This window comes from Tachyglossus aculeatus, chromosome 2 (assembly GCF_015852505.1).
Source record: "Tachyglossus aculeatus isolate mTacAcu1 chromosome 2, mTacAcu1.pri, whole genome shotgun sequence".
Taxonomy (NCBI): domain Eukaryota; kingdom Metazoa; phylum Chordata; class Mammalia; order Monotremata; family Tachyglossidae; genus Tachyglossus; species Tachyglossus aculeatus.
The window spans coordinates 34,083,628-34,111,332 of record NC_052067.1 but is presented as its reverse complement, the minus strand read 5'-3'; the positions used below and the strand labels follow the sequence as shown (position 1 = coordinate 34,111,332).

General features: G+C 41.8%; 1 protein-coding gene across 3 annotated transcripts in view; it reads left to right on the top strand.

Annotated features, from left to right (window-relative positions):
• Positions 1-27,705, top strand: part of CAPN7 (calpain 7) — a 41,384-nt gene that overhangs the window by 9,522 nt on the left and 4,157 nt on the right. Inside the window, exons 2-16 of one of the 3 annotated variants that reach the window (XM_038740406.1) lie at positions 1,419-1,527; positions 2,670-2,827; positions 6,470-6,537; positions 8,884-9,084; positions 12,199-12,285; positions 14,739-14,865; positions 15,781-15,866; positions 16,901-16,994; positions 18,168-18,314; positions 20,600-20,706; positions 21,502-21,622; positions 23,632-23,776; positions 24,477-24,576; positions 24,855-24,990; positions 25,943-26,018. In XM_038740406.1, the coding sequence (XP_038596334.1) occupies positions 1,419-1,527; positions 2,670-2,827; positions 6,470-6,537; positions 8,884-9,084; positions 12,199-12,285; positions 14,739-14,865; positions 15,781-15,866; positions 16,901-16,994; positions 18,168-18,314; positions 20,600-20,706; positions 21,502-21,622; positions 23,632-23,776; positions 24,477-24,576; positions 24,855-24,990; positions 25,943-26,018 (1,762 nt within the window). Of the gene's footprint in view, positions 1-1,418; positions 1,528-2,669; positions 2,870-6,469; positions 6,538-8,883; positions 9,085-12,198; positions 12,286-14,738; positions 14,866-15,780; positions 15,867-16,900; positions 16,995-18,167; positions 18,315-20,599; positions 20,707-21,501; positions 21,623-23,631; positions 23,777-24,476; positions 24,577-24,854; positions 24,991-25,942; positions 26,019-27,705 lie in introns of those variants that run through there. The other 2 variants (XM_038740422.1, XM_038740415.1) reach the window with 2 other exon arrangements.

Sequence of the window (27,705 nt, the reverse complement as noted above, 5' to 3'; positions counted from 1 at the left end):
TTTTTTATTTTAATTAAAAAGAGCCGTTGGATCGGTGATAATTGTTTGGGCATTAAGTTAATAATAATAATAATAATAATAATAATAATAATGTTGGTATTTGTTAAGCGCTTACTACGTGCCAAGCACTGTCTAAGCGCTGGGGTGGATACAAGGTAATTAGGTTGTCCCATGTGGGGCTCACAGTCTTATTCCCCATTTTACAGATGAGGGAACTGAGGCCCAGAGAAGTGAAGTGACTTGCCCACAGTCACACAGCTGACAAGTGGCAGAGCCGGGATTTGAACCCATGACCTCCGACTCCAAAGCCCGGGCTCTAGTGCTGATTGGGAGTAGTACTTGCGGAAATGTAGAGCAGTTGAATTTGGTATTGCTCGTTTTTCTGAAATGTAAACTGTGTTATTTTTGTGAGGTTTTTCAGAGTTATGAAAGTCTGAAAATAGTGTCTGTTTTAGCAGTGGGCTTTATATATTTGTTTTGGTCTTAGGTCTTTATTCACGGGAATGTTTTTCTATATTGACAAACTTCTCCGCGACCGTTCTTCTTCTTCTTGTGCTTCCAAAAACAGGTACACGCTCCGCCTTAGTTGTTGAAAACGTAGGTATAGGAAGTAAGAAAGTAAGCAAGCAAAAAATATATAGCTTTTCAGATGAGTGCTATGGGTGGCTGTTGGGATGACATAACCAGGTGAGAAGTGGAGAATGCCTCTCTGCACACAGTAAGCGCTCAATAAATACGATTGATTGAGTGGGCTTTTAGGGTGGAGAGGGCAAAGTTCTGGTGAATTTGAGTAAGGAAGGAGTTCCACGAAGGGGAACATTTGTGATTCCAACCATGTGGATGAGTGTCCTTGAAAGACAATCCTTTGCACACTGTGTCCATGGGAATATTGCAAGGTACCTTTTCAAGTTCTTAAACGGTATGAACACACTCCGTAAATCGGGCTGCTCAGGAGCTAAGGACACAATCCGTTAACAGCAAGAGATCAACATTGGACTAACTTTTGTTTAACTTTAGGGTTCGGGTTTGAGGAAGTGAGGGCTGTCTTACCACCAACGGGACATGCAGTTGATCTGTTTTTATAGTAGTAATGGATTCCCCTGAACCTGCCACATTCTCTTGCCAAATTTCCAGGTAGCCAACAGCAGGCATCAGACGATGGATGCCCAGGGAACTGAAAGACCCTGTCAGCAACAGATAAGATTTTCTGTGTGTAGTTTGCAATACTGGTTGGAAAATGAAGACAAATATCATGGGAGGATCAGAAATAACTGTTACCGGAAAAGGTTTACTTAGAACCTCATGACCGTGACAGTACTGAAATGTTTACCTAATAATAAATTAGGAAGCAAAATATAAATTCAGAGGAACGTTGCTCTTTTGTCACCCTCTAAAATTTTCCCCTTTTTATGTTTCAGGAAGCTGCACAAGCCTTGATTTATGCTGGAATGGCAGGATCAAGTCTGGAAAACATTCAGGATAAAATAAATGAATATTTGGAAAGAGTCCAAGCTCTTTATTCAGCAGGTTGGTGAAGGCCTTTTAATTACAGCCGAAAATATACGTCCATTGAGAATTGAAAACTATTTCAGATCTGAGTCTTGAATTGCAGAATTTATAGTTTTAAGTGCTGATTCCATAATGAAGTATCACTTTCACAAATAATCTTATCCACATTGAGGGGGGTGTGTGGTGTGTGTGTGTGTGTGTGTGTGTGTGTGTGTGTGTGTGTGTGTGTAGTTGAGTTGTCCTTTATATTTGATGTGGATACCATTAATGGTGAAATTCACGTATGAGCATGGTTTTGAAAAAGACCAATGCAGGACCCACCATCCCCATCACATCATGCACACACTGTGATCCCTCTAGCAGTTGGCAAACACGTTGTATTTTTTCAGTACTTAACATAAATGGAGATTGGTTTCTAGTTATTTAGGTGGTTGAATAGCCAATATCAGAGAGAACTGATATCACAGAGAGATTAGGCAGCATACAATTTTGAATCTTTAATTACCTTGAGAGGTTTCCCTTTTAATAACTTAATTTTGTAGGAAATGTGTAAGCAGTATGTTCAGGTTCCCTTGAAGTACCGACTCCTAGACTTTTTAAAGTTGCGTGGAAGGGTGACTAGAATTGCATGCAATTATGTGAAATTATAAGTAGTATCTCTACTCAATCACTAGTATTTATTGAGCACCTTCCGTGTGCAAAACACTGTACTAAGTGCTTGGGAGAATACAGAAGTTAGAGGAGATCATTCTGGCCCTCAAGGAATCCAGCAGGTGAAACAGTCTCACAGATGGAAGAAGGGAATGGAAAAATGAATATGGGGATGAGTAGGTGCTTAAATTGAGAAGAATGTCAAGGAATCCAGCAGGTGAAACAGTCTCACAGATGGGAGAAGGAAATGGAAAAATGGAAATGGGGATGAGTAGGTGCTTAAATTGAGAAGTATGTAAATCAATAATGTACAGAACTGCTCTAGATAGTTGCGAATGCACAAGTGAGGAGGTGACACCAGCGGTTTGAGGGTGGTAGTTGAGAGGCTAGGACGTGGGATAGAATAGTAGAACTATCTTATTGTTTCTTTCTCCGCCTTGGTTGTTTTTCATTTTGCTTTTTTAAACACTCTTCTGTGTCAGCTAACTATGTATATCTTTTACACCTAGTTCAATCTCAGAACTCCGATCCCTTGAAGTCAAAACAACAGTTGGATCTGGAGCGGGCCCATTTCCTAGTTACACAGGCTTTTGATGAAGATGATAAAGGCAACGCAGAAGAGGCAATAGAATTGTACACAGAAGCAGTGGATCTCTGTCTGAAAACAGTATGTTAAAGCTACAGGTTTACTTGGTAAAATTATGTTATGGTAAGAAATTCTTCCACTTGACCATGAATTGCCCTTAACTGGCTGAAAAAAAAAGGTAGTACCTGTACTGTGATCCCACTGTTGGGTAGGGAACGTCTCTATATGTTGCCAACTTGTACTTTCCAAGCGCTTAGTACAGTGCTCTGCAGACAGTAAGCGCTCAATAAATACGATTGAATGAATGAAAGAGATCATTCTCTCTTGTTCATTGTAAAACGTTGATATCAGTTATAGTTGTGGTGTCTGCAAGAGTGGCAGTCCAGTTTTCTGTTGGCTCAGTGTGACTAGAAACACAAACTATTCTTCCTGTATTGGTCCTTTGTTTTTTCACAATGGCCTCTAAATATTCTGTAAATTGAATTTCTGACCTATACAGAAAAAAAAGTGAGGTAACCTTAAATTTACCCACTCTATTTGTATGCTAATTTATTAACAAGATACATTTTTGGGTAGCAATTTAAATGTAATGATTTAAAAACTGTATGCAGTCTTAATTCATGTGGAAATCTAAAAATGGAAATTGCGTGTCTGCCATTAATATCACCGGAATTTGACACTGTTCAGGTGAGGAATCATTATGTTACCATTTGAAATGTTTGCTCCAAAAATTGCAGGTACTACCTTTTTATCTGAAAAAGCCCAGAAGCCAAAATTAACTCATTTGAGGAAGAACTCACCATGATGTAACTCCACCAAGTCTGAATCATTCTTCTTGCATTTTCTTTTGTTGATTAAATACTGAAGCAAGAGGTGGCTTGGGAAGGCTTTATCATTTGGAAAAGTAAAATTTGCATAAAAAGGCATTGTCAGTGTTAGAAGAATGGCATTTGGTACGCTTTTAAACTGCCCAGGTTTGATTTTTTCAAATGTTTCCATAGACTTAAATTGCTCTTTCATCTGGATTTAAATTGCGTAAGGTACACTATTCTCCGAGTGCTATAGTTACTCTGAAGTTAAGCATTAGAAAGGTATTGATCAGTAATGCACTAAATGATGTAGTGATTAGAGTTAAAATGCTTTTCAGTGCCAGGTTGGCTATCAGGAAGTGACATTAGGAGAATCAGAAATGGGAGAATCAAATTCATTAGGTGGTTTTATAAATATAGAGGGTTTTATAGGAATTTAGTAATGTATACCCATATATTGTTGAGGAGTGAGTAAACAAATTATAAAATGAGGAAAAGGAAGTCAAAAGTTTCAGAGATCTTTGAGGTAAAGATCAGTTTTCAATTACCTTTGAGCCAGTTTAAAAAAAATCTGGGAGGGACCCATTAAGATATAATGAGTCTGAAGGACAGTGATATAAGCTGGAAGGGGCAAAGTCAAGCCCTGCAGTCAGCCAATCAGTAGTATTTATTAAGCACTTACTGGGTGCAGAGCACTTACTAAGTGCTTGGGAAAGTACAATGCAATCAGTAATAATAATAATGGTATTTAAATGCTTACTCTGTGCCAAGCACTCTTCTAAGAGCTGGGGTAGATACAGGGTAATCAGGTTGTCCTAAGTGGGGCTCACAGTCTTAATCCCCATTTTGCAGATGAGGTAACGGAGGCACAGAGAAGTGAAGTGACTTGCCCAGGGTCACACAGCAGACAAGTGCGGAGCAGGGATTAGAACCCACGTCCTCTGACTCCCAAGCCTGTGCTCTGGCCACTAGGTTGGTAGACGTGTCCCCTGCTTACACCAGACTTGGTAGATCCTCAGCTGAGCTGGGCTCAGGGCAGGATAGTTTACGAGACCTTCTTTTCACCCTCATTCTTCCACCTCTCTGCTTCTTTCAAACCTGTTTAGTCTCTCCTTAGCAGGAGAAGATTGCACAGAAATCTGTATCCCTTCTAGGGCCTCCTTCCCAGCAGCACACAGGGACAGAAATGCTCCAGCAATCCTGGCTCTCCTTTCTTTCCCCTTGTCCCCCTGCATACGCTCACTCACATTAGGGTGGGCCCATCTTGGGTTCTGGCTGGAATCATCCTGACTGGTCCAGGGTCATGCAGATTTATGGGATAAAATAGCATGGGAGTATCTTCCTGAAATGACTGAAACCCTGGCAAGATGCAGCCTCAGTGACTGCAGTAGAACCAGACACCCAAGAGGACACTCTTGAATACAGGACCCCTTTGGTCAAGGTGATTGTAGTCTTTACACACTTGAAAGCTCAGAGAGTGGGAATTAGCTCCTTCCTCTTGCATTCATTCATTTATTCAGTTCAGTCGTATTTATTGAGCGCTTACTGTGTGCAGAGCAATGTACTACATGCTTGGGAAGTACAGTATAGCAACAGAGACATAACAGGCTCACAGATTAGAAAGGGGGAGGCAGACGTCAAAACAAGTAAAACAGGCACCAGTAGCATCATTATAAATAAATAGAATTGACGTGTACGTAGGGAATTCTTAATAATAGAGTGGGAATTAGCTCCTTTATTAAGTATTCCCTACATAAGCTTCCTGCAGGCCAGATAGGCTCACAGATTAGAAAGCGGGAGGCAGACATCAAAACAAGTGAAACAGGCACCAGTAGCATCATTCTAAATAGAATTGACGTGTACGTAGGGAATTCTTAATAATAGAGTGGGAATTAGCTCCTTTATTAAGTATTCCCTACATAAGTTTCCTGCAGGCCAGATAGAATACTAGGAGGATTGTACTCATTGCCACAGTAGAAAAACTCCTAAGGTTAAGTAGTTTAAAGCACCTGAAAATATCATTTTCTGAGGTTTATTGTTCTTTCAGATTTTAATGTCGTGAATCCTGCTTGTTTTAATAAAGTATTAGTTACAGTTATTCATTGTTTTAGCCTGTTAGAAAATGTCTGCTGGATATATCAAAGCTTATAGTTTTAGAAGGAAGGTTTTTACATCAGTTAGTGGCATTTATTGAGTACTTACTGAGTGCTTGAGAGTGAACAGCAGTAAGCTATACATCCCCTGCCTTCACAAAGCATACAGAGACAATGTAATGGAGAGACAAAGACAAAAGTTACGTAGAGAAAGAGAAAGCTGAGGAAAAACAAGTAAAGCAGGAAGCAGTATAGACCCTTCAGGATGAAATGACTAAAGAATATCAATACAAAAAAAATGCATATATCCAAATGCTGATGGGATTAAAGTACACAAGCACTATGGTTAGGTGTTGGTCAAATTTATCTGGGTGTTGTGACTAAGTCAGGGAAGGCTTCTGAGAGGAAGTGGGCTTTTTAGGAGGGCTTTAGAATGGGGAGAGCTTTAATTTGGCATATCTGGTAAGGTAAAGAAGTTCCAGGTTTGGAGAACAATATGAGCTAGACTCGAAGCTTGTTGTGGGCAGGGAACATGTCTGCCAGCTCTGTTGGATTGAACTTTCCCAAGCATTTAGCACAGTGCTCTGTATTCAGTAAGCACTCAGTGAATGCCTATGATTGTGGTGATGATGATAGAGATCAGAGGCAGGAAAGTTGAAAGCAAGGTATAATTAGAAGGTGAGCCTGGAAGGATTAAAGAGTAGCGAGTGAAGATGTAAGATGGAACAACCTGGTTCAGAGCCTTGAAACCAAAGATGTTTATGCATTCACCATTAGTTGGCTTGACAACATTTTGGTATCTTTTTTTTTTTTTCTTCAAGTCTAATGAAACTTCTGATCAGGCCCTGCAAACTAAACTAAAACAACTGGCTCGACAAGCATTGGATAGGTGAGTAGTTTCCCTACATTTTGAATGATCTGTCTATATGGGGATAGATGAAAAGATTAGGATTTTTCAGTCTGGAAAGGCGAAACTCAGAGTTTATCAAAATTGTGAAAGGTATGATCAAGGTGAACCAAAAAATTTCTTATTCTGCAAGTATCAACCACTACCTGTTGAAGCCTCACGGATGCCGCGTTTTAAAGCAAAAACTGATTTTTTAACCTTTTTTAAAGCAAAAAGATCATAGGCATGTGGAATTTGATGCCTCACGAGAAGAATTTCAGTGGATTCAAGAAAGATTTAGATACATTTGTGGATGACTACTAAGGGCCTTTTAGCAGGAAAAGGTAGGGATGTTAGGGCCAAGCGCAGGTGGAGTAGCAGGACCATGGGGAGGTAGTTATGGAATTCTTCTTGGAGGATGTGCCTTTTTAGGAGCCTTTGTAGATTGAGAGTAATTGGTGGATTTGAAGGGAGAAGGAGTTCTTCGCAGGGAGGAGAGTCATGAGCAGTGAGCCAGACAAGAAAATGAGAGCAAGGAAGATTTAAAGAGCTTGATTGGAGGGCACAAAAAGCCTGAGCTGGAGTGAAGCAGGAAAAAAAGTGGGAGCTTGAGAGACGGCTGGTGAGTTTTTATGTGTAAAGGATTGTTTAGCTATGCGGGTGTATAGACTGAAGAGGCGAAAGTCTGGAAGTTAAGGAGACTAGCAAGAGATTAATGTTAAAGTAGTCTATCCATGAGGTGTTGAGGGCTTTGGAAGTAAAGGATGAAGACATATTGAGTTCATCCAGGACGAGATAGGATTTAGTAAAACGCGTGGGGAAGCAGCGTGGCTCAGTGGAAAGAGCCCAGGCTTGGGAGTCAGAGGTCGTGGGTTCTAATCCCGACTCCGCCACTTGTCAGCTTTGTGACTTTGGGCAAGTTACTTAACTTCTCTGTGCCTCAGTTACCTCATCTGTAAAATGGGGATTAAGACTGTGAGCCCCATGTAGGCAGTGCTTGGCACATAGTAAGCGCTTAACAAATGCCATCATTATCCAGCGCTTAGAACAGTCCTCTAGTAAGCGCTTAACAAATACCATTATTATTATTATTATGAGAGGGTAGGGTTGGGAATGTAGATTTAGGACTTGTCCCAGAGAAATGGAAGCTGAAACTACTTGGGTGGTTGACCTTCCTGAGAGAACTTGTGTTGAACTCAATCAGTAGTATTTATTGAGGACTTACCGTGTGCAGAACACTACTTAGTGCTTGGGAGAATGCAATATAACAGATTTGGTACGTGTTCCCTGCCCTCAAGGAACTTACAGTTTAGAAGGGAGACCATCATAAAAATCAATTACAGATAAGTACATAACTGAGTGAAATTGACACAAAGTATTGAGACAGTCTCAAATATGAAAAGCAGCATGGTTTAGTGGAAAGAGCATGGACTTGAGAGTCAGAAGACGTAGGTTCTAATTCCTGCTCCTCCACTTGTCTGCTGTGTGGCCTTGGGCAAGCCACTTCACTTCCCCGTGCTTTTTACCTCGTCTGTAAAATGGGATTAAGACTGTGAGCCCCACATGGGACAACCCGATTACCTTGTTTCTACCCAAGTCTTAGAACGGTGCTCGGCACATAGTAAGTGCTTAACAAATTCAGTGCATCAGGAATGAGGAGGAGGAGAAGCTCAGTGGAAACAGAGGTAGGAAGAGAAACAGGAGAGTGCTGTCGAGAATATGACTAGAGAGAGTTTCTGGAGGAAGGAAAATGTCTTAAAAAAATTAAAAAGGGAAAATCAGCAGGGTTGAAAATAACCTAAAATTGCAATGAAATTCCTAGAATTGCAGTGTTGTTCTGTAAACAGCCTTTCCCTTCCCGCTTCTTTCTGAACTCCAGCAAGAATAAAGTGGAGACCTTTACTGTATTTCTTCGGATCTCCCTTGACACTTAAATCTCGTATTTCAAAGAACCAGGTTGGAAGAAAGAAGAAAGGGTGAATGCTTCTATTACTGCTGAGCGTAGAAAGCTGGGTCAAAGCTGCTTAAAGCACACGTAAACCTGATATGAGTGTGAGAGGGTGTGGTTCATGGGTCTTACTTATCTGCAGGTTCAAGGAGAGATTTAAAAAGGGAAGGTATAGGGGAAGTGAAAAATTGCCTCAGTGCGTTACTGTTGTCCTAAGCGTATCCTGGAAGAGTTAATACAACTTCCAAAAGTGTCTTTTTCCTCAGAGTAAATATATACACTGTCTTACACATTGAGATACTTACTTTGAAATAATACTGGATTTAGGGAGCTTTACTTGAAAAATTCACAAGAAAATATGAAGTTGTAATGCTATGTTTCTCTGTGCAATATTATTTTAGAGCAGAGGCATTGAAAGACTCTATGTCAAACTCATCTCAGAAAGACAAATCCACACCAGTTAAATCAAGTCAGCCTGTCAGAACATTCTTTCCACTGGGACCTGATTTTTCCTTGAACGACAAGCCTCAGATGGTTAGAAGTGTGCAAGCGAGTGAACCACAAGGGCAGCGATACACATCAGAAGAGATAGAGGTGCTCAGGTGAGTAAGGAACGCTAATTTACATGGCATGCAAAGCCTATTCTGATAGCAAGGTTTTGAAACAAAAAAAAAACCATAATTTTTTTGTTGCCAAGTGCTACAGCTGTCAGATGAAGGTGAGTTTTGTTTTTTGGATTTTTTTAATAATGTTCAAAACTTAAGAAGTGTATTTCCTAAGGGGAAAGTTTATATATCCATAAATGATTACAGTGTGGAATACAAGGTGTACTCCAGGATACCTTTGGAATATATTCCTCAGAAATGTGATGTATTGTGTGAACCATTATACTGCGAGATACATTTTCCCAGAGACTTAAATGTAATTTGTTGATTTCCTGTTCGAGAACCGTACCTGACAAGTTAACTAAATTAGCCCTTTAAGGTAATTTAAAAAAAAAACACGATCCATCCCTCCCTCACCCTGCCTTCTGACTCTTTAATTTTTTTAAACTGGGGATTTGTATGGCTCCCAGTGAAACAGTGTGCCACCACCACAGCTTCTAGAAGAAAGGGGATGGGAAAATATTAACAAACATGGTCCTTAGACCCCAGTGACATATCCCCAAGTCCTCACCCTACCTCCTTGCCTAAAATGGCATTGAGCCGAGTCTGTTCCCCCGGCCTCTGTTCTCTCCTGCTGCTCTTGGCTAGCCTCTCTAATGTTAGCTGCCTGTCGGGCTTCTTCATTATGGAGAAGAGGCCTCACTTTAGCCCAGGAACATTTCCAGCTGTAGTAAGAGAGCAATTCTTCGCCAAGACACCAGTCCCTCTGCCCACCAAATGCAGCACAGCATTGGGGCGCGTAGCACAGCGCCAGTTAATGAATGGGAAGCTGGGGTCATGAGCGGCTGAACAGGCTTCTCTGGCTTCGCCCAAAGGCCACACAAAATCAGGCCAGGAGAGGGGAGATATATGTCCCTTCCATTTCTGACCTAACAGCATTACCTCCCTACTGAAGCAGAGAATCCAGCCTACATGTCACCGGTTTGAAAGTGGGGTATGCATGCGTGTCGGGGAGAGGGGGAGGCACGCAGGGAGGGAAATATCTTTATTGAGTGCATATTCTGTGCAGAACATTGTACTGAGCACATGAGAAGCTACAGTAGAGTTAGTCGACATGATCTAGTCGGGGCAATAGAGTGGGGAAATACAGTGAGGAGATGAAATTATTCAGGGAAGACTTCTGGAAGAAATGTGATTCTAGAGTGAGGACCCCACGGGGACCGGCCCGAGGGGAGGGACCGTGGCAGTGGGTCCCAAGTCCCGGGTTCCAATCCTGGCCCGCTGTGTGACTCTGGGGATTCCAGCTCTGCTGCTTGTCTGCTGTGTGGCCTTGAGCATGTCACTTTGCTTCTCTGTGTCTCTGTTATCTTATCTGTAAAATGGGGATTAAGACTGTGAGCCCCATGCGGGACAGGGACTGCGTCCAACCCGATTAGCTTGTATCCACCCCAGCGCTAAGTACAGTGTCTGGCATGTAGTAATAGCTTAACAAATACATAATTCTTATTATAGGGCTCTGAAGGTGAGGAGAGTAGTGATCTCCCAGGGGTTGCAAACAGGAAATCCGTGGTGAGAGAGATGAAAGCGAGGGACTGTATGTTGGCATTAGAGGAATGAAGTGTGCAACCTGGGTTGTAGCGGGAGAGGAGTGGGGATAAGTAGGGGAAAGATAGCTGATTGAATGTCTAAAAGTCTCACGTGGAAAGGGATGGACAATATTGGGGGTTTTTGAGGAACAGGGAGATGTGCACAGAACAATGATCCAAGCAGCAGAGCGAAGTCTCGAGTAGAGAGGAGAGAGACTTAAAGCAGGGACGTCAGTAAGAAAGCTAATGCAGCAGTTGTCAACTTATGACAGGTACTTGGACCAATGTGAGGTAGCAGTTTGAATGGATCAGAATGGGTGGATTCCTGCAGTCGTCCTTGCAGCTTTTAGATGTGATGTCGGGCAGGACTTAGGGTTCCTAGGCTACGTCAGCAATTTTTCAGGTTTGCTATTTTAATTAGTTGAATAACTTAAAGAAGAACCTCTTGCTTTCTATCTTTAAATTTCTCATAATGGATTATTGTGTAAAAAAAGTGAAATAAGGTTTGATTGCTTGTTTTTTTTGTGCCTTTGGGTGGCACATTACATCCCCTTCCCTGCATCCACGTACACCTGAAAATTGTTAGGGGCTTATGCAAAGTAGGGCCGTCCATTCGGCCTTTTTGTGCTGCTCAGCCCAAAAGCTTTCCTCCAAGTAATTGTAATTTTTTGCACCTCTTCTGGCAGCTAGACCTGTTTTTACTTGGTTTGGGTATAACCTATCCAACTGTACTAGAAGCTGAGAAGTAAACATTTTTACATAGTGTCATGTATTTATCACTTAAATCTTTATTTGGGTGAGATTGTCAAAAACAACAACCCAATAAATAGATTAAACCATGCCAGAAGAGCACACCTAGCTGAACTGTACCCTTAGGGCTCAGAGGAGAGAACTATTCCTATATCCTCTGAGGCTCAGAGGAGTGATGAAGACCCTTCTCCCAAACAGGGATGGCCTGGGTGGTGGTGAGGAGAATGAGTGTTGTGGGATAAAAAGGCTCATCTCCTTTGGCTGCGTCAAAAGCCTAGTACATGGGAGAGCTGGACTGGATGAACTGACAATTTTGTATGCTATTTATCCTTTTTTAAAAGTATCCCTCAGCTAGCTGCAGACTTGAACAAATTTTATTTATACTATACAAGAAATGAAAACAAATGTTGTTTATACTATACAAGAAATGAAAAAGGTGAACTTTTTTATAAGTGGTGTTTTTAATGAGAAGCAGTGTGGCTTAGTGGAAAGAGCCCGGGCTCGGGAATTGGAGGTGGTGGGTTCTAATCCTGGCTCTGCCACTTGTCAGTTATGTGACTTTGGGCAAATCACTTCACTTCCCTGTGCCCATTACCTCGTCTTTAAAATGGGGATTCAGACTGTGAGCCCCACATGGGACAACCAGATTACCTTGTATCTACCCCAGTGGTTAGAACAGTGCTTATAGTAAGTGCTTAACAAATACCATTATTAATAGGTAATTTTGAATTTATAATGCTCACTTACGTATAAACATTTTTCTTTTACTTTGCAGAAAGACATCAAAAATAAATGGTGTTGAGTATGTCCCGTTCATGAGTGTGGATTTGAGGGAACGTTTTGCCTTTCCAATGCCATTCTCGTAAGTGAACACTGTTTAAGGTGTCGGTTTTGTTCATGGTGGGTTCTTTTCTTGTGCCCGAAATGTTGGTTAAGACCGTTTCTTTAAAAACTATATGAAGCAGTTTTTTTCTTCTTAAAATTTTTCTTACTTTAACATATTTCCCATCCTTTGGGAAGCTTTCAATTCAACAGTGGTAGCAGTTATGCTGTTTATTGATCACATGACTGCAGTGCACTGTACAGAGTGCTCGGGAAAGTTCCTCAGGCACACAAGACACATTTCCTGCCCAGAAGGCGCTTATCCTCTAATAGGCTTTGAGCATGTTCTGAAGATAGCCGTCGTGAGTTGCTCTATGGGAGGACTAGAGGCAAATACCGTCTTGGTTTGGGAAGATGATGGTGAACCTTTTTGCAGTGGAAAACAAGATCCTAGGCAAAGTATAACCTTGATCCAGAGAAAGCAAAACTCTTGGCTAGCAGTTGGGAACTGGATGGCATCATATAATTTTTTTACCTAGACAGCACACTATCCATGCTGCATAACAGATAGTGAAGAAGAAAACCAAATTAAGAAAGCCCGCATTATCGTTTGGGAGACTTCTGGTGTGTGGTGATAATGTGGCACCAGACTTCAGACCAAATTGAAGGTCTAAGGAGCGATAATAAAAACTATTATCTGGTGCCTTACTAACTGGCATACATGGGCATTCTTAGTCAGCTGATCTTTTATTGGGAATTTATTTGCGGTGGTTGAATCCTCCCCCAGCTCCCACGGCATTTGCGTAGTTTGTGTCTCAGTTCACAGTCAGTCATCAATCAATCAATGGTATTTATTGAGTGCTTACTGTATGCAGAGCACTGTGCCAAGTGCTTGGGAGAGTTCAGTACAGCAGAGTTGGTAGGTGCATTCCCTGCCCACAATGAGCTCACAGTCTAGAGGGGGAGTCAGACAACAATATAAATAATTTGTAATACATGAATTATAGACGTGTAAAGTGCTTTGGGGCGAAGGGTGGGGCAAATACCAAATGCCCAAAAGTCATGCTTAGATGACACTGAAGGGAGAAGGAGTCTGTTAATTGGGGAAGCCCTCTTGGATCATGAGGTCCCTTTCCCATTGATGTCTGATCCTTGGACTTCAGTTTGTGTGTACTTTTCAGAGAGTTTCACTAGGTTAGTTGCTTGGCTTATGTAGGTCATTCATTCAATCATATTTATTGAGCACTTACTGTGTGCAGAACACTGTACTAAGCATTTGGGAAGTACAAGTTGGCAACATATAGAGACGTCCCTACCCAACAACGTGTTCACAGTCTAGAAGGGGGAGACAGACAACAAAACAAAATATATTAACAAAATAAAATAAATAGAATAGCAGTTGGCGTACAGTACTAATCATTAACAGTAGCTTCAACATGAGTTGAATGAAAACTGCCAGGATTTGTTGTGCTGTTTCTCTTACATTATTGGACATTAGGGAAGGCGTGTACTTGAGCTCTGCCTGGTTTTGCAAAGCTCTCTTGCTAGTCAGCCCTCCTTCATCTTAGAGAACAAGACTTTTGACTCACCGGTACTTCCCATTCTCATCATCATCAATCGTATTTATTGAGCGCTTACTATGTGCAGAGCACTGTATTAAGCGCTTGGGAAGTACAAATTGGCAACATATAGAGACAGTCCCTACCCAACAGTGGGCTCACAGTCCACTCTCTAAGTCCATTCTCTAAGCACGATGGATAACATAGCCTCTTCCGAATATGGTTGTGCGACACGGACCCGCGTAAATGTCTCATTGGGCTCCTTAAGCAGTTCTGTTCATGTTTACTACATGTCATACACAGCATCAAGTGCCTAAGCAGGATCAGAACGGTTCTAACCGGCTACTTCAGCCTAATTTTGCCTGTTAGCTCTTAGCTCCGGTGAAGTGACCCAAACCAAGGGGACCTGAAGAAATTCTTTCAAGGAAAGTTAAGAGTGTAAGCCTGTTGTGGGTGCAGGGAATGAATCTTGTGCTTCTGTTGTACTTCCCATATGGGGGGGAAACATATTGTGAAGTAGGTGGGTAGTCTATGCCCACGGTAGCCAACTGTAGGCAGAACTACCATTATTCTTATGGTTCTAATAATTCTAATGGTTATTACCATTAACTACCAATATGCCATTATTATTAACTGGGACTAGTATGTAGGTCTCCTGATGCCCAGGCCGTTTTGTTAGAATTTCTACCAAACCAGCAGCAGGGCTGTGTATGTGTGTATATGCAGGGCTGGAGTAGCGGGGAGGGCTGTGTGTAGGATCTCTGTAATGAACTCAAAACCTCTGAGTGTTTGAACTTTTATAAAGTTGTCACTGCTTAGGTGGCTGTATCAGAGACAGAAATAGAGTTTTTAATGTTATTCAAAAAATCAGCTTTTGTTTGGAATGTTAGGTTTTTGAAGAATCTCTTAGGGTTCCTTTTTTCCTTCGTTTCAGTGATAAATATGGGAAGTTACCACTGTCCCCCAAACAAAAGGCTATGTTTTCTAAATGGGTGCGCCCAGATGATCTTACCAATAATCCCACAATGATCTACACTGTTTCTAGCTTCAGCATAAAGCAGGTAATTTCTGTCATGCAACTCTGGAGAAAAAAATAAGGATTTTTTTTTTAAACATGAAGATTCTAAATATTGACTGTTTTATAAACTTTCGTAATTTTCATCATAAACCCTTGAAATGCTTCTGTTTTGAGCAGAAATATATTCATTTATTCTGTAACTGGGATTTAAATTCTGGTAAATTAAAAGTATAAATATACATATTTTGTAATATACTTTAAAATATAAAAATTTACAAGTGCTTTTGTTTGACCTGGTATTTTTTCTGCTTGATTATTTTCCAATATATATTAAAATATAAAATCATGAGAATTCTATATGTCAAAGAGATGGCGAGGATAAGAAATAGACTCAAATTTAGCCTAGACCATATTAATAGCTCCATGAGGTCATGATTTGAACTTGCTTTAACTGACATTAAAAGAGTAGGAAGTTATCGATCATTTTCATAAGTTGTTCGGGCAGTCCCACAAATCTGCTCACGATTTAGACATTTTATGGTAATGCCCACCTACTGTAGATATTACCGTTTGACACTCTTGTTTCACACGGTGATAGTGGAACTCTCAAATTAAAACTTACAAAATTCCCTCATATAATTTAAAATGCACTTGTAGGCTAAATAGCTACCGTTCATTGATGATTACAAGATTTTAAAAAACTTCAAATACTCGCGATAATGCTTTCTAGTTCTCATTTTATTTTAGCCAAGCAAGTCCTTTTGTCATGACTCTAAATTTCTAAATTTATTTTGAGGATTTGAGATTTTGCATTTCTGTTCAGTTTCCCTATGAGATCAGTCCTTGATTCAAAAGATTATAATGCCAGAGAGGAAGGTGATGAGTATAATGGGATGTTGAGTCATTTTTGAGAAGACTATTCTATCTTTAATTTTTTTATTATTATTATTATTATTAGACAATAGTGTCAGATTGTTCCTTTGTGGCGTCGTTGGCTATAAGTGCAGCGTATGAGAGGCGGTACAATAAGAAATTGATTACAAGGTAAAAATTTGTGTATTTTTCATTGTCCCATCTTGTATTCTTGTGTAATAGCATTTATACATAACAGACATGTGTAAGAGTTAAATATTTAACAAACTTGCTTTTGCTTTTCTCTGGCTGGTTGAAATAACCTAGCAAAATGCCAGAGAGTGAAATGTGCTTTGTCTAACACTATGCCATTATTTGCTAAAGGAGAGGAATATGGTGCTTTTTCTCCCCCAGTGTGTGTGAAGGCATTTTGCAGGAACTTTGATTCCTTCACTCACATACCTTGATTTCTTTCATTGACTGCCCGTAAACAGTGTGTAGGTATTATGAAATATGTCCAACTGGTGGTTTTATATTAAGCGCTTACTTATTTTTAGTGGATATGGACTAATAGAAAATCTGCGTTTGTCTTTTCAGAGCCCGTTTGATTAACTTAGTATTTTAGCATGAAATGTGTGGTAAATTGATTCCTTCACTCACATACCTTGATTTCTTTCACAGACTGCCCGTAAACAGTGTGTAGGTATTATGAAATATGTCCAACTGGTGGTTTTGTATTAAGCGCTTACTTATTTTTAGTGGATTTGGACTAATAGAAAATCTGCGTTTGTCTTTTCAGAGCCCGTTTGATTAACTTAGTATTTTAGCATGAAATGTGTGGTAAAAGCAGCATGGCCTAGTGGTTAAAGCATGGGCCCCGGAGTCAGAAGGATCTAGGCTCCGGTTCTGGCTCTGCCACTTATCTGCTGTGTGACCTTGGGCAAGTTACTTAAATTCTCTAGGTCTCAGTGACCTCACCTGTAAAATGGGGATTAAGACTGTGAGCCCCATAAGGAACATGGACTGTGTCCAACCTGATTACCTTGTATATCTACCCCAGGGCTCAGAACGGTGCCTGGCACATAGTAAGCACTTAACAAATACCACTAGAAAAAAAAAAAAGTACTCAACAGTATTTTGCACCAACTTACGTTCAACGTGATAGTAACATATATTGCACATATGGAATATTAATCGCTAACACTGTCACACTTTTTTTGTGAAAGTATAATTTACCCTCAGAATAAAAAAGGAGAGCCGGAATACAATCCATGTGGGAAATACATGGTAAAACTTCATATCAATGGTGTTCCAAGGAAGGTAAATACCGTTTGGGATAAATAAATGTGTTGCTGAATAAATTAAATGGATAGGCCCTGGGAATTACTTGACAACTCCAGGTTATTGAAACCCAGTTAGGCAGTCCATTCAGAGAATTACTTTCTAAATTCACTGTTCTTGTTTCTAAATTTTGAAAAATAGCAAACTTGTGGACCAGCTTTGATCATAGGCATAACAAAAACTGTGTGAGTTTTCAAAATATTTTCTGTCAGCTGAGCACAGATCAGGTTTCACAGCTGCAGAAAAGTATAGCCCCATTGCCCACTTCATTGGCAAAATGTAAGTGTATTCTGGCAGTGTTCAGATTGTTCCAGAGGCCCAGCTAAAGTCCCACGACAACTTGGTACCTTTATAAACCGTGGCCACCACAGCCCTGAGCTGTTTCTCTGGGAGGAAGGAAGCTGAAAATACCTCTGTAGTGAGCCTGTTGCCCACTGCTCCCCTGGATGTTACGTCTAGTCCAGTAGTGCTCCATACAGCCACTTCTGTAACAGGAGTTATGTTCTCACACTGGGGACCTATTTATTAATATTGAAATTGAAGTGGTCACGGATTTGATGGTATTTCTAGCGCGTAACAAGCAGTTTGGTCTAGAGGAAAGAGCAGCATGGGTTTAGGAGTCAGAGGACCAGAGTTTTAATCCCAACTGCCACCTGTCTGCTGTGTGTTCAAGGGCAAGTGACTTAGCTTCTCTGTGCCTCTGTTTCCTCACCTTTAAAATGGGAATTAAATACCCATTTCCCTCCTACCTAGACTGTGAGCCCCATGTGGGACAGTAACTGTGTCCATGTTTGGTAGATAGTAAGCACTTAACAATTACTGTTTAAAATAAACCCCCAGAACTGCTAGTTTTTGCTGAATCCAATCCAGCTATACCCCTTGTTTATTTTTTGCATTCAAGTGACAGTCTTCTTGTGAAGTAATCCGTAAAGCCTTCCATTTCACTAGTGACTATGGCACCTTTTTCATTTTCAGCGCTTAGAACAGTGCTCTGCACATAGTAAGCGCTTAATAAATGCCATCATTATTATTATTATTTAAAAATAACCCCTAAATAGCACACAGTGTTATGCCTGTGATTGATTTTTAAAAACGTTTCAACATTTCAAGCACCTGTTACATAAATATTTTTTTTTGCCTTTTTCTGCTCAGGTGATAATTGATGACCAGTTGCCCATTGATCATAATGGAGAGCTTCTCTGTTCTTATTCCAACAACAAAAGTGAATTATGGGTGTCACTCATAGAAAAGGCTTATATGAAAGTCATGGGAGGGTATGACTTTCCGGGATCAAATTCAGTAAGTCTGAGGTAACTTGTAGCTGGGAGCATAGATCTGTTTATCAGAGCTTAAACTGGGCCTAGACTTGGGGATCCTGAACCTAATTTGGTTCACATTTATGTCAGCCCAGACCCCCATCAGAGGCTCTGCCGTCCTCTCACTTTTATGACTCTTTCAGGTTGGATTGGATGGGAGGGAGGGAGATGAGCAACGGCAATTTGGGCAGATTAAAACTTCTGCAGTGACACTTCATTATATTCTGATTTCAACCCACATTGGGACTGTTCCAGCCGACCACAGTTCACGGCAGCCAACATCAATCAGTGATAATTATTGAGCACTCACTTTGTGCAGAGCACTGTACCGAGCGCTTGGGGGAGTGCGATACGACAGAATTAGGGACACGTTTCCTGCCCATAACAAGCTTACAATCTAGGGGGGGGAGACAGACATTAATATAAATACAGAATTTACAGTGTATAATTTAAAGAAGTGTACATAAGTGCTGTGGGGACATGGACATCCATTTGGCCACCTACCCTCTAGGAGAGCCCAGGCCAGACTCTGGCACCCCTTCCCTGTCTCCATCTGTATAGGATAGGGGTGGGGCCAAGGGAGTCTGTGAAATTCTTGCCGATGTAGGATTGTCGTCTGTTTTGAAACTAATGCTTTTAAAATGAATCGGAATAAAAAACTTGTTGAAAGGTTTGCTTAATAGGATGATAGTATGTGATGCAGATAGGGAGAACTGGTAGTACCAATAGTATTTCTGAAGTGCCGAACTCAACATAAAAATGCCATGCTCGGACCAGCAGTCCAGATCACTCTTCTTTCTGGCAAGGAGGAATCGTAGGTTAGTTGTCCTCAGTAATTATTCTCATGCTGAATGTTTATGGACGTATCATTTAAAATGTCTGTGCAATTTTTTCTTCTAACCCACCATACATGTTTTCTTGAGCCTTCTAATGTTCCCTAATCTTTCCATTAGTAGTCCAGTATGTTCCTTCTAATGGAGATCTGCCTCCTCTCAAATTCTACACCCTCCATTTGTGCTTCTGACCCATCCCTTCTCACTTTATCAAAACTATTGCCTCTTCCCTTCCTCCCTCCCTGACCACCATCTTCCACCCCTTACTTCGCAGTGGCTCCTTCCCCACTGCTTTCAAACAAGTCCTGTATCCCCTATCTTAACAAAAAAACAAACCCGAAACAACCTTCCTTGATCCCACAGCAACCTCCAGCAATTACCCTTTCTCCCTCTCACCATTCCTTTCCAAACTCCTTGAGGAAGTTGTCTACACTCACTGCCTCCACTTCATGTCAGCTCTCTCCTCCGACCCCCTGCAATCTGACTTCCACCACCTTCACTCCACTGAAATTGCTCTAAGGTCACTAAAGACCTCCTTCTTGAAAAGTCCAGTGGCCTCTTCTCTATCCTAAATCTTCCTCTACCTTTCTGCTACCTTCAGGACTAAGGACCACCCCCTTCTCCCGGAAACATCATCTAACCTTGGCTTCTCTGATATCGTCCTCTCTTGGTTTTCCTCCTGTCCTTCTGACGACTCCTTCTCAGTGCGTTTTGCTGTCCCCTCCTCTGCTTCCCACTCTTCTGGTCTTCTCTCAGGGAGAAGTAAAAAAAGTGGAGCACAACAGTGGGAAAAGGGCATCAGAAAGGGCCTTGGCTTTCTAAGATTTATATGGGTTTTGGAGGGAGTGAGGAGTAGGAAAGGAGGTGGCAGAGTTTAAGAGAACTCAGAGGGACAGCAGGGCAAGCAGGAAAAAAACTCCACCTTCCTAAAACAGCCCACATATTGGGAAGTTACCTGAACTGCTGCCGTTACTACTACTTCCCGTTCTTCTTTTGGAACTGACACAATCTCACAGTTGTAAGCTAGAACACAATACTCTCCAATGACTTACGCTGTTGCTTCTGTTTTTCTTCCCCAGAAGAGATTAAGCTAGATTTTCCATGTGTGTTAGCGTGGTTAACTAGTCCCACTTCTTGTTTGCAATTAGGAATTGTACTTTTAATTCCTCACTAGGATTTCATTTACACAGAAGCAGAAGGGAAGTTTGGGACATAGAATATTAGGGAAAGAATGTCTTTAAATTCTAGGCATGAGTTTCTAATACCAGAGAAATGAAATAGCTTAAAAATCCTTGGCTCGTTAGCTTAAAATGGCCTTCCTTTGTAGATAGCGAAATCAAATGTGGTGAAGTATAAAAATAGCAAATTATCTTTACAGTTTAGTTGATGGCTTAAAATGCCTTTCGGAGTTAATAGCAATGTATTAATGTTGCAGAATATTGATCTCCACGCTCTCACTGGCTGGATACCAGAGAGGATTGCTATGCATTCAGACAATCAGACTTTCAACAAGGAGAGTTCTTTCAGAATGCTTTACCAAAGGTAAATATTTGGAATGTTCTTTCCATAATAATGGAAATAATTTTGTAATGTCTTTGGAATGAAACTCAAACTTGAAGTAGCACCAGGAACTTTGAGCAAAAAGCAACAACCCTCTCTCAAAAACATAATGTGCATAAAGATTATTCTTTCCTGTGTTTTCATGTTTGTTGTTTGCAGCTTAGTGCTGTGATTTTTATTTTTGCATTCTTATTTCACAATTTTTACAGAATTTATGCTCAAAGAAATTACTATGTAAGAGCATCTCTTTTAAGCATAAACTTTGGCTGGCATTTTTTATTTTGCATATACTGTCAACTAAATAAATTCCAGCCAAAACATTTCAACAGTGATCTTCTGAAACTGTGGTCTTAGAATGCTCTTCCCCACTTTGGAAGAATTTCTGTATTTTGTACCTGCAGCCTTACGTTCAAAACTTTTGGAAATACTCTTTGATTTTTTAGTTTAGATTTCAGTATGCCACTGGAAGGTGTCAAACTTGATAAGTCTTCGTTAAGACTCTCTAGTTCTTTGACGTCTGACCAGCAAAAAAAAGTAATGGACTTTTTTTAAACTAGTAGTAAAAATATTAGAAAATGACTAGTTCATCTCTGGCACCTTTTAATGTTAGAATTCCAGATTTTCAAATCAGTTTTAGAACTAGTACATGCAGAGCAAAGTAGTATGGGGAAACCCACTAGAAGAGTCATTGATTGTAGAGACTGTAGCTACACATGCTATTGGTGGGGTGGGGTGGGGGTGTTTCTTATACTTACCTCCCCATTGATATCTTTTTAGATTTCACAAAGGGGATGTCCTTATCACCACAGCTACTGGAGTGATGTCAGAAGAAGAAGGAGAGAAGTGGGGTTTGGTTCCTACACATGCCTATGCTGTTTTGGATATTCGAGAACATAAGGTTTTTAGTTGAAATGTCTTCCAAGAAATGTAATCCTATTGAGTGCTTACTGTTTTCCAAGCACCGTGATGTTTTTGGTACCAATGTTAGAAGGACTCTACTGGTATTTTTGCATTAGGATTCAGACATATCGTTAGCGTAGGCTTGAAAACGAGTTTTAACATCCTCCCCCTGCCAAAAATGTTAACACTGGTATTCCTGCCTGTTGGGGCTCTAAAGGACAAAGTAATGAGAGGGCAGGAAAACAGAAGCTACGTTGCAGCAGTGGAGTGAGGCAGCGATGTGGAAATATGCAGTCATTTGGCCAGAGCATTACAAGGATGTCAGACAGTAGGAAGATTCCAGTAGACTCGTGGATTCAAGTCCTTTTCCTCTCTACCCTTTCCCTATAATAATAATGGCTTTTAAGTGCTTACTATGTGCTAAGCACTGTTCTAAGCACTGGGGGGTATTACAAGGTAATCAGGTTGTCTCCTATGGGGCTCACAGTCTTAATCCCCATTTTACAGATGAGAGAACTGAGGCCCAGAGAAGTGAGGTGACCTGCCCAAAGTCACACGGCTGACAAGTGACGGAGCCGTAATTAGAACCCACGACCTCTGACTCCCAAGCCCGGGCTCTTTCCACTGAGCCACGCTGCTTCCCTATCCTAGGCAAGGGTGAAATGAAAACTTTCTCTTATCAGGATGACCTGGGGCTCGCCCTGCGGCCTGGGCAGGAAAACGGGAGCCCCTCAAGTCTCCGGGCCAGGCCCCGGGCAGGGCTTGCGTCCTACCGCCGGCCGGAAAGAGGTGGCTTTCCCGCGATTCCCACTCGGAAGGGAGCGGCCCCTCCGCCCCTCCCAGAACCAGGCCGGCCTTACTGCGGGAACAGATGGCACTGCCTGTGGCCAACTGGCTGCCTGGCCTACTCCAGCTTGGGGCCTGGGCTGCGGCTTTAGCGCCAAATCGGGGCCAAGTCCTGCCTCCAAGAGGGGCAGGGATTAGGAGGGGAGGAGGAGCAGGTTCACAGAGGAAAAGCTGAACCTGCACTGTTCGTATGACTGGTGCAGCGTTCTGAACAATTCGCTTACTTTCCCCTCTGATTATAGGCTCTCTCAGTGTGCAGCACACCTGACCACACATGACAGAAATGTCACAATCTCCGTATGTGAAAATCCCTCTTTAGCCAGCTAACTTTAGGAAGTGCCCCAGTTTGGCACTGAAGGGTCAAATTGGTACCAACAGGTATTTTTCCTTAAGACTGCATTCTCGCGGCTGCCTCCCGCTTGACCAGAAATCTGTCCAGTCGGCAGCCCTGCACCCTCATCCTCACCCTGTTCCCAGGCTGCCTGACCTCTAGGGATTTCCCTGTGAACCGTTCCCTTCTGAGCCCCAGGAAGAAACAGGAACGAACCCGGAGGAGGTAAAACCCAAAATGCAGGAAGATGTAGTGAAGTCAGGGTTCCTAGGTCAGTCTAGGAGGCAGAACTGGAGATTGTTTGGTCCCCAAACTGCAAAATGCCTTCCTACCTAACGCGGGGCTGGCCCGGAGCGTGGTTTGCCCTCAGCAGACCAAAGCCAAAATAGTCTCCAAGAAAGTGTTCTTCAAAAGATGCGTGTATGAACGTGGCCATAGATTGCTCAGACCGTCCAAATATTGTGCACTGTGCTCAGGTGTTTGCCCCTTCTGCTTTCTTCCATTTACCCTCAGACCGATCAGGTAAGTTCAATGGGAAGATAGAGACGTGACGAAGGATTGGCATGAATAATAGGAACGAATCCCCGCTTTGTGCCAATTTCCCACGTACTAAAAGCCATCTAATTTGGCAGACTGGAACTGCCTACCTGAGTACTTGGGCTAAAAATTTTAAAGTGGAGAAATGAGTCAGTTTCCAAATGCTATTTCCATCATGAAAAGAGAAGTAATTGTTGAGGAATTAGTTTAAAAACCCACAAAAACCCTGAAAAATATCTTAATATTACCCTAAAAATTGAATTTAATATAACTTTCCTTTACTGTCTATGTAGGGGCACCGATTTATCCAGTTGAAAAACCCCTGGAGCCACTTACGTTGGAAAGGACGATACAGTGAGAATGATGTGAGAAACTGGACCCCAGAGCTACAGAAATTTTTAAATTTTGATCCCAGAACAGCCCAGAAAATAGACAACGGTAAGCGGGTTGCCATTGGGAACTTACAGATTGATGCTTTAATGACTTGAAATGTAATAGATTAATTGGAATGGCTCGATCAATCATGGCATTGAGCGCTTACTCTGTAGCAGAGCACTGTACTAAGACCTTTAGGGAAGTACAAAAGAGTTAGTGGACAGGATCCCTGTCCACAAGGAGCTTAAAGACTCGACAGGGAGACAGACATTAAAATCAGCTATTGATAGGGGAAATGGCAGAGGGTGAGGATATGTCCATAAGTGCTGTGGAGCTGAGGGTCGGGGGAATATTGAGTGGTAGCGCAGAGAGGGTAGAGGGTAAGGGAAGTGAAGACTTGACTGGGGAAGGCCTCTTTTAGGAGATGTGATTTTTAGGATGACTTTAAATGTGGGGCGAGTGATGGTCTTTCAGATATGAAGCGGGAGGGAGATCCAGGCCAGAGGGAGGAGGAGGAGGAGGAGGAGGAGGGCAAGGGGTTGGTGGCAGAGACTGTAGATTGTAAGTTTGTAATGGGCAGGGTACGTGTCTGCTAACTCAGTGGTACTGTACTCTCCCGAGTGCTTAGTATAGTTTTCGGCACACATTGAGCACTCCAGACATGAAATCACCATCATCAGCGTGGAGGTGCAGAGAGTAGGTTGGGTTGCATTAGTGAGCAATATGTCTTAAAAGTAAATCATCATAAAATGTTAATTTGCAGGAATTTTCTGGATCGCGTGGGAGGACCTGTGTCAATATTTTGATGTGATTTACCTGAGCTGGAACCCAAATCTCTTCAGAGAGTCCACTTGTATTCACAGGTTTGTCCTAAAAAGGCCGTGAAAATTTGACCCGCTCAGTCTAGCCCCGAGGTATTCTCCGCTTCTGTGAATTTTTTAAATATGAGGTGGTATTTTAGGGAAAAGAGACCTCTTCTCTCTCCGTCCCTACTGCTGTTCCATTCGGCGTGGGTTTCTATAGGTCGTTTTTGTCCTGTAGAACAGTTTTGCACATATGGTCCCATTATGTATTGAGTGCTTTAGGAAATAAGATAAGCGTCTTGTCTCTCTCTCTCTTTTTTTTTAATGTTATTGTCTAGTACATGGGATGCCAAACACGGCCCAGTGAAAGATGCATATAGTCTGGCAAATAATCCCCAGTATAAATTGGAGGTCCAGTGTCCCCAAGGTGGAGCTGCAGTGTGGGTCCTGCTTAGTAGACATATTATTGACAAGGTATTATGGACTGGGGGTTTTGGGGGGTTTTGGGGGGGGTTTTTTGAAGGGGGTGGGGGCACCAATTCACAGCTAACAATATTCTATCATGACCTTTAATTGGGTGTCTTTGACGAATATTAAAGTTAGCACTTTAAGCAAAAACGAACTAGAATGATTAATGAGGAAAGCTTTCGGCCAAGCGAAGGATTTCTCTGGACCGGTGAGGCAAGCACAGTTTGAATATTGATTGAATAATAGCTTGAATAATTTGAAGAAATCAGCACTTTTATCAAAGGCAGTTAGTTTTTGATTTAACAGTGCCCTGACGTTCAGACTTAGAGGGAAAAATATGTGGAATTATGTTAGTATAAAGCTTTCATGATACCATTTTATACATGATTTTAGCTTTATATATTGAGATACAGTGAAGGAGGGGTCAGCAACCCCGACATTGATTGTCGGGGCCACCTGAATTGCTCACCTTTTCCAGGACTCTAGTTTTGGGGAGCAGATATATCCCTGAAAGTGTTCTGCCTGCCTGTCGTGAGTATAACACTCTTGTGGTTTAGGGCGCACTGCCCACCCCCGATTTCTAGCTGTGGAGCTGAAACCGTTGGTTTCACCCCTGCCGCTGATTGAGCTGGGCTTCCTGCTTCACTCATTCCGGCTTTCCAAGTGAGCCGACCTTCGAGCTTGCCCACTTTCTGAAGTCTCATCCGAACCGCTCCTCCCGGTTCCACTAAAATCCCACCCCCGCCCCGATATCAAAATGAATAATCAGCCCTTAGGAATATACAGCTAGTTCTCTTCTAATGTAATCCATTCTCCCCCCCGGGTGAAGTGCACTGTTCATAGGTAAAATAGCATTGTCTTTTTCAAAAATGCTGTGTGATTAGATTTCATAGGGATTATCAGATCTGGCGTGGGTACTTTAAAATATTCATTTAAAAATGATGGTTTATGTTTTCAGGATGACTTTGCGAACAATCGGGAATTCATCACCATGGTTGTCTACAAGAGTGATGGGAAAAAGATTTACTACCCAGGTAGGTGTATGCCATCAAAAAAAAAATTCTGTGTTATCTCTGTATTTTCAAGTGAAAAATATTGACTTAATAATTGTGGTATTTATTAATCAATCAATCGTATTGAGCGCTTACTGTGTGCAGAGCACTGTACTAAGCGCTTGGGAAGTACAAGTTGGCAACATATAGAGACAGTCCCTCCCCAACAGTGGGCTCACAGTCTAGAAGATTATTATTATTATTATTATTATTTATTATTATTATTATTATAAGCACTTACTATGTGCCAGGCACTGTACTAAGTGCTGGGGGAGATACAAGATCATCAGGTTGGACACAGGCCCTGTCCCGCATGGGGCTCACAGTTTTAATCCCCGTTTTACAGATGAGGAAACTGAGGCACAGAGAAGTGAAATGATTTGCCCAAGGTCACACAGCAGAAAAGTGGCAGAGGCAGGATTAGAACCCAGACCTCCAACTCCCAGGCCTGTGCTCTTTCCACTAGGCCTTGCTGCTTCCCACAGAGGGGAAGAATGGTCGGGGGTAATAAAGTAATCCATACCAGATAACAGCTTAATAAGTACGGCCCTAATATTCCTCACTTCTTGGCCAACAGTAAGTCTTTTATTATTAGTAGTAATAATAATAATAATCATGGCATTTGTTAAGCACTTACTATGTGCCAAGCACAGTTTTAAGCACTAGAGTTAGATATAAGGTAATCAGGTTGTCCCATGTGGGGCTCACAGTCTTAATCCCCATTTTACAGATGAGGAAATTGAGGCACGGAAAAGTGAAGTGACTTGCCCAAAGTCACACAGCAGACGAGTGGCAGAGCAGGGATTAGAACCCATGACCTCAGACTCCCAAGCCCGGGCTCTTGCCACTAAATCACGTTGCTTTTCTTTTAGTGATTCAGGCCCTTGTCTTTCCAACAGCATCTGTCTGTTTAACATGTCAGTGAGCAGTTGTACCCAAGACTGACTGCATGAAGTTTAGTTTGTTAGTATAAAAGCCAGAATTTCTGTATTTAAGTGTTAAATAATTTACTCTGCTTTCCTCACACTTCTGCGAAGGAGGAGAAAACAGAAAAATAAATGTAGAGAAGCAGCGTGGCTCAGTGGAAAGAGCATGGGCTTTGGAGTCAGAGGTCATGGGGTCTAATACCGGCTCCGCCAATTGTCAGCTGTGTGACTTTGGGCAAGTCACTTCACTTCTCTGGGCCTCAGCTGCCTCATCTGTAAAAGGGGGATTAAGACTGTGAGCCCCACGTGGGACAACCTGATCACCTTGTAACCTCCCCAGCGCTTAGAACAGTGCTTTGCACATCATAAGCGGTTAATACATGCCATCATCATTATTATTACTACAGGTTTTTGTAATGGAAGTGAATTACTCTGAAAAGATCTCACGCAATTGTGATTGAGTGAGGCTTCTTTTTCCAGATTTTTACCTAGCGCAGAGCTAAAGGACAATTTGACTTAACCAAATATAACAAGTGAGGGTAAGGGCAAGGGCCTCAAGGGACTGGGGGTGGTCCCTTTCACTACGAATGGCCCTCCCTGTCGCATAGTAGTTCCGACCCAGGAGGGATGGGGCTGGTCTAGGTGGCCACTTGGACTCCGATTTGATTTAAGTCACTTTCCCTGGAACAGATAGAACCGCTAGTTCCACAACCCTTCAGTTTCAGTATAGCCGAACGGAAGAA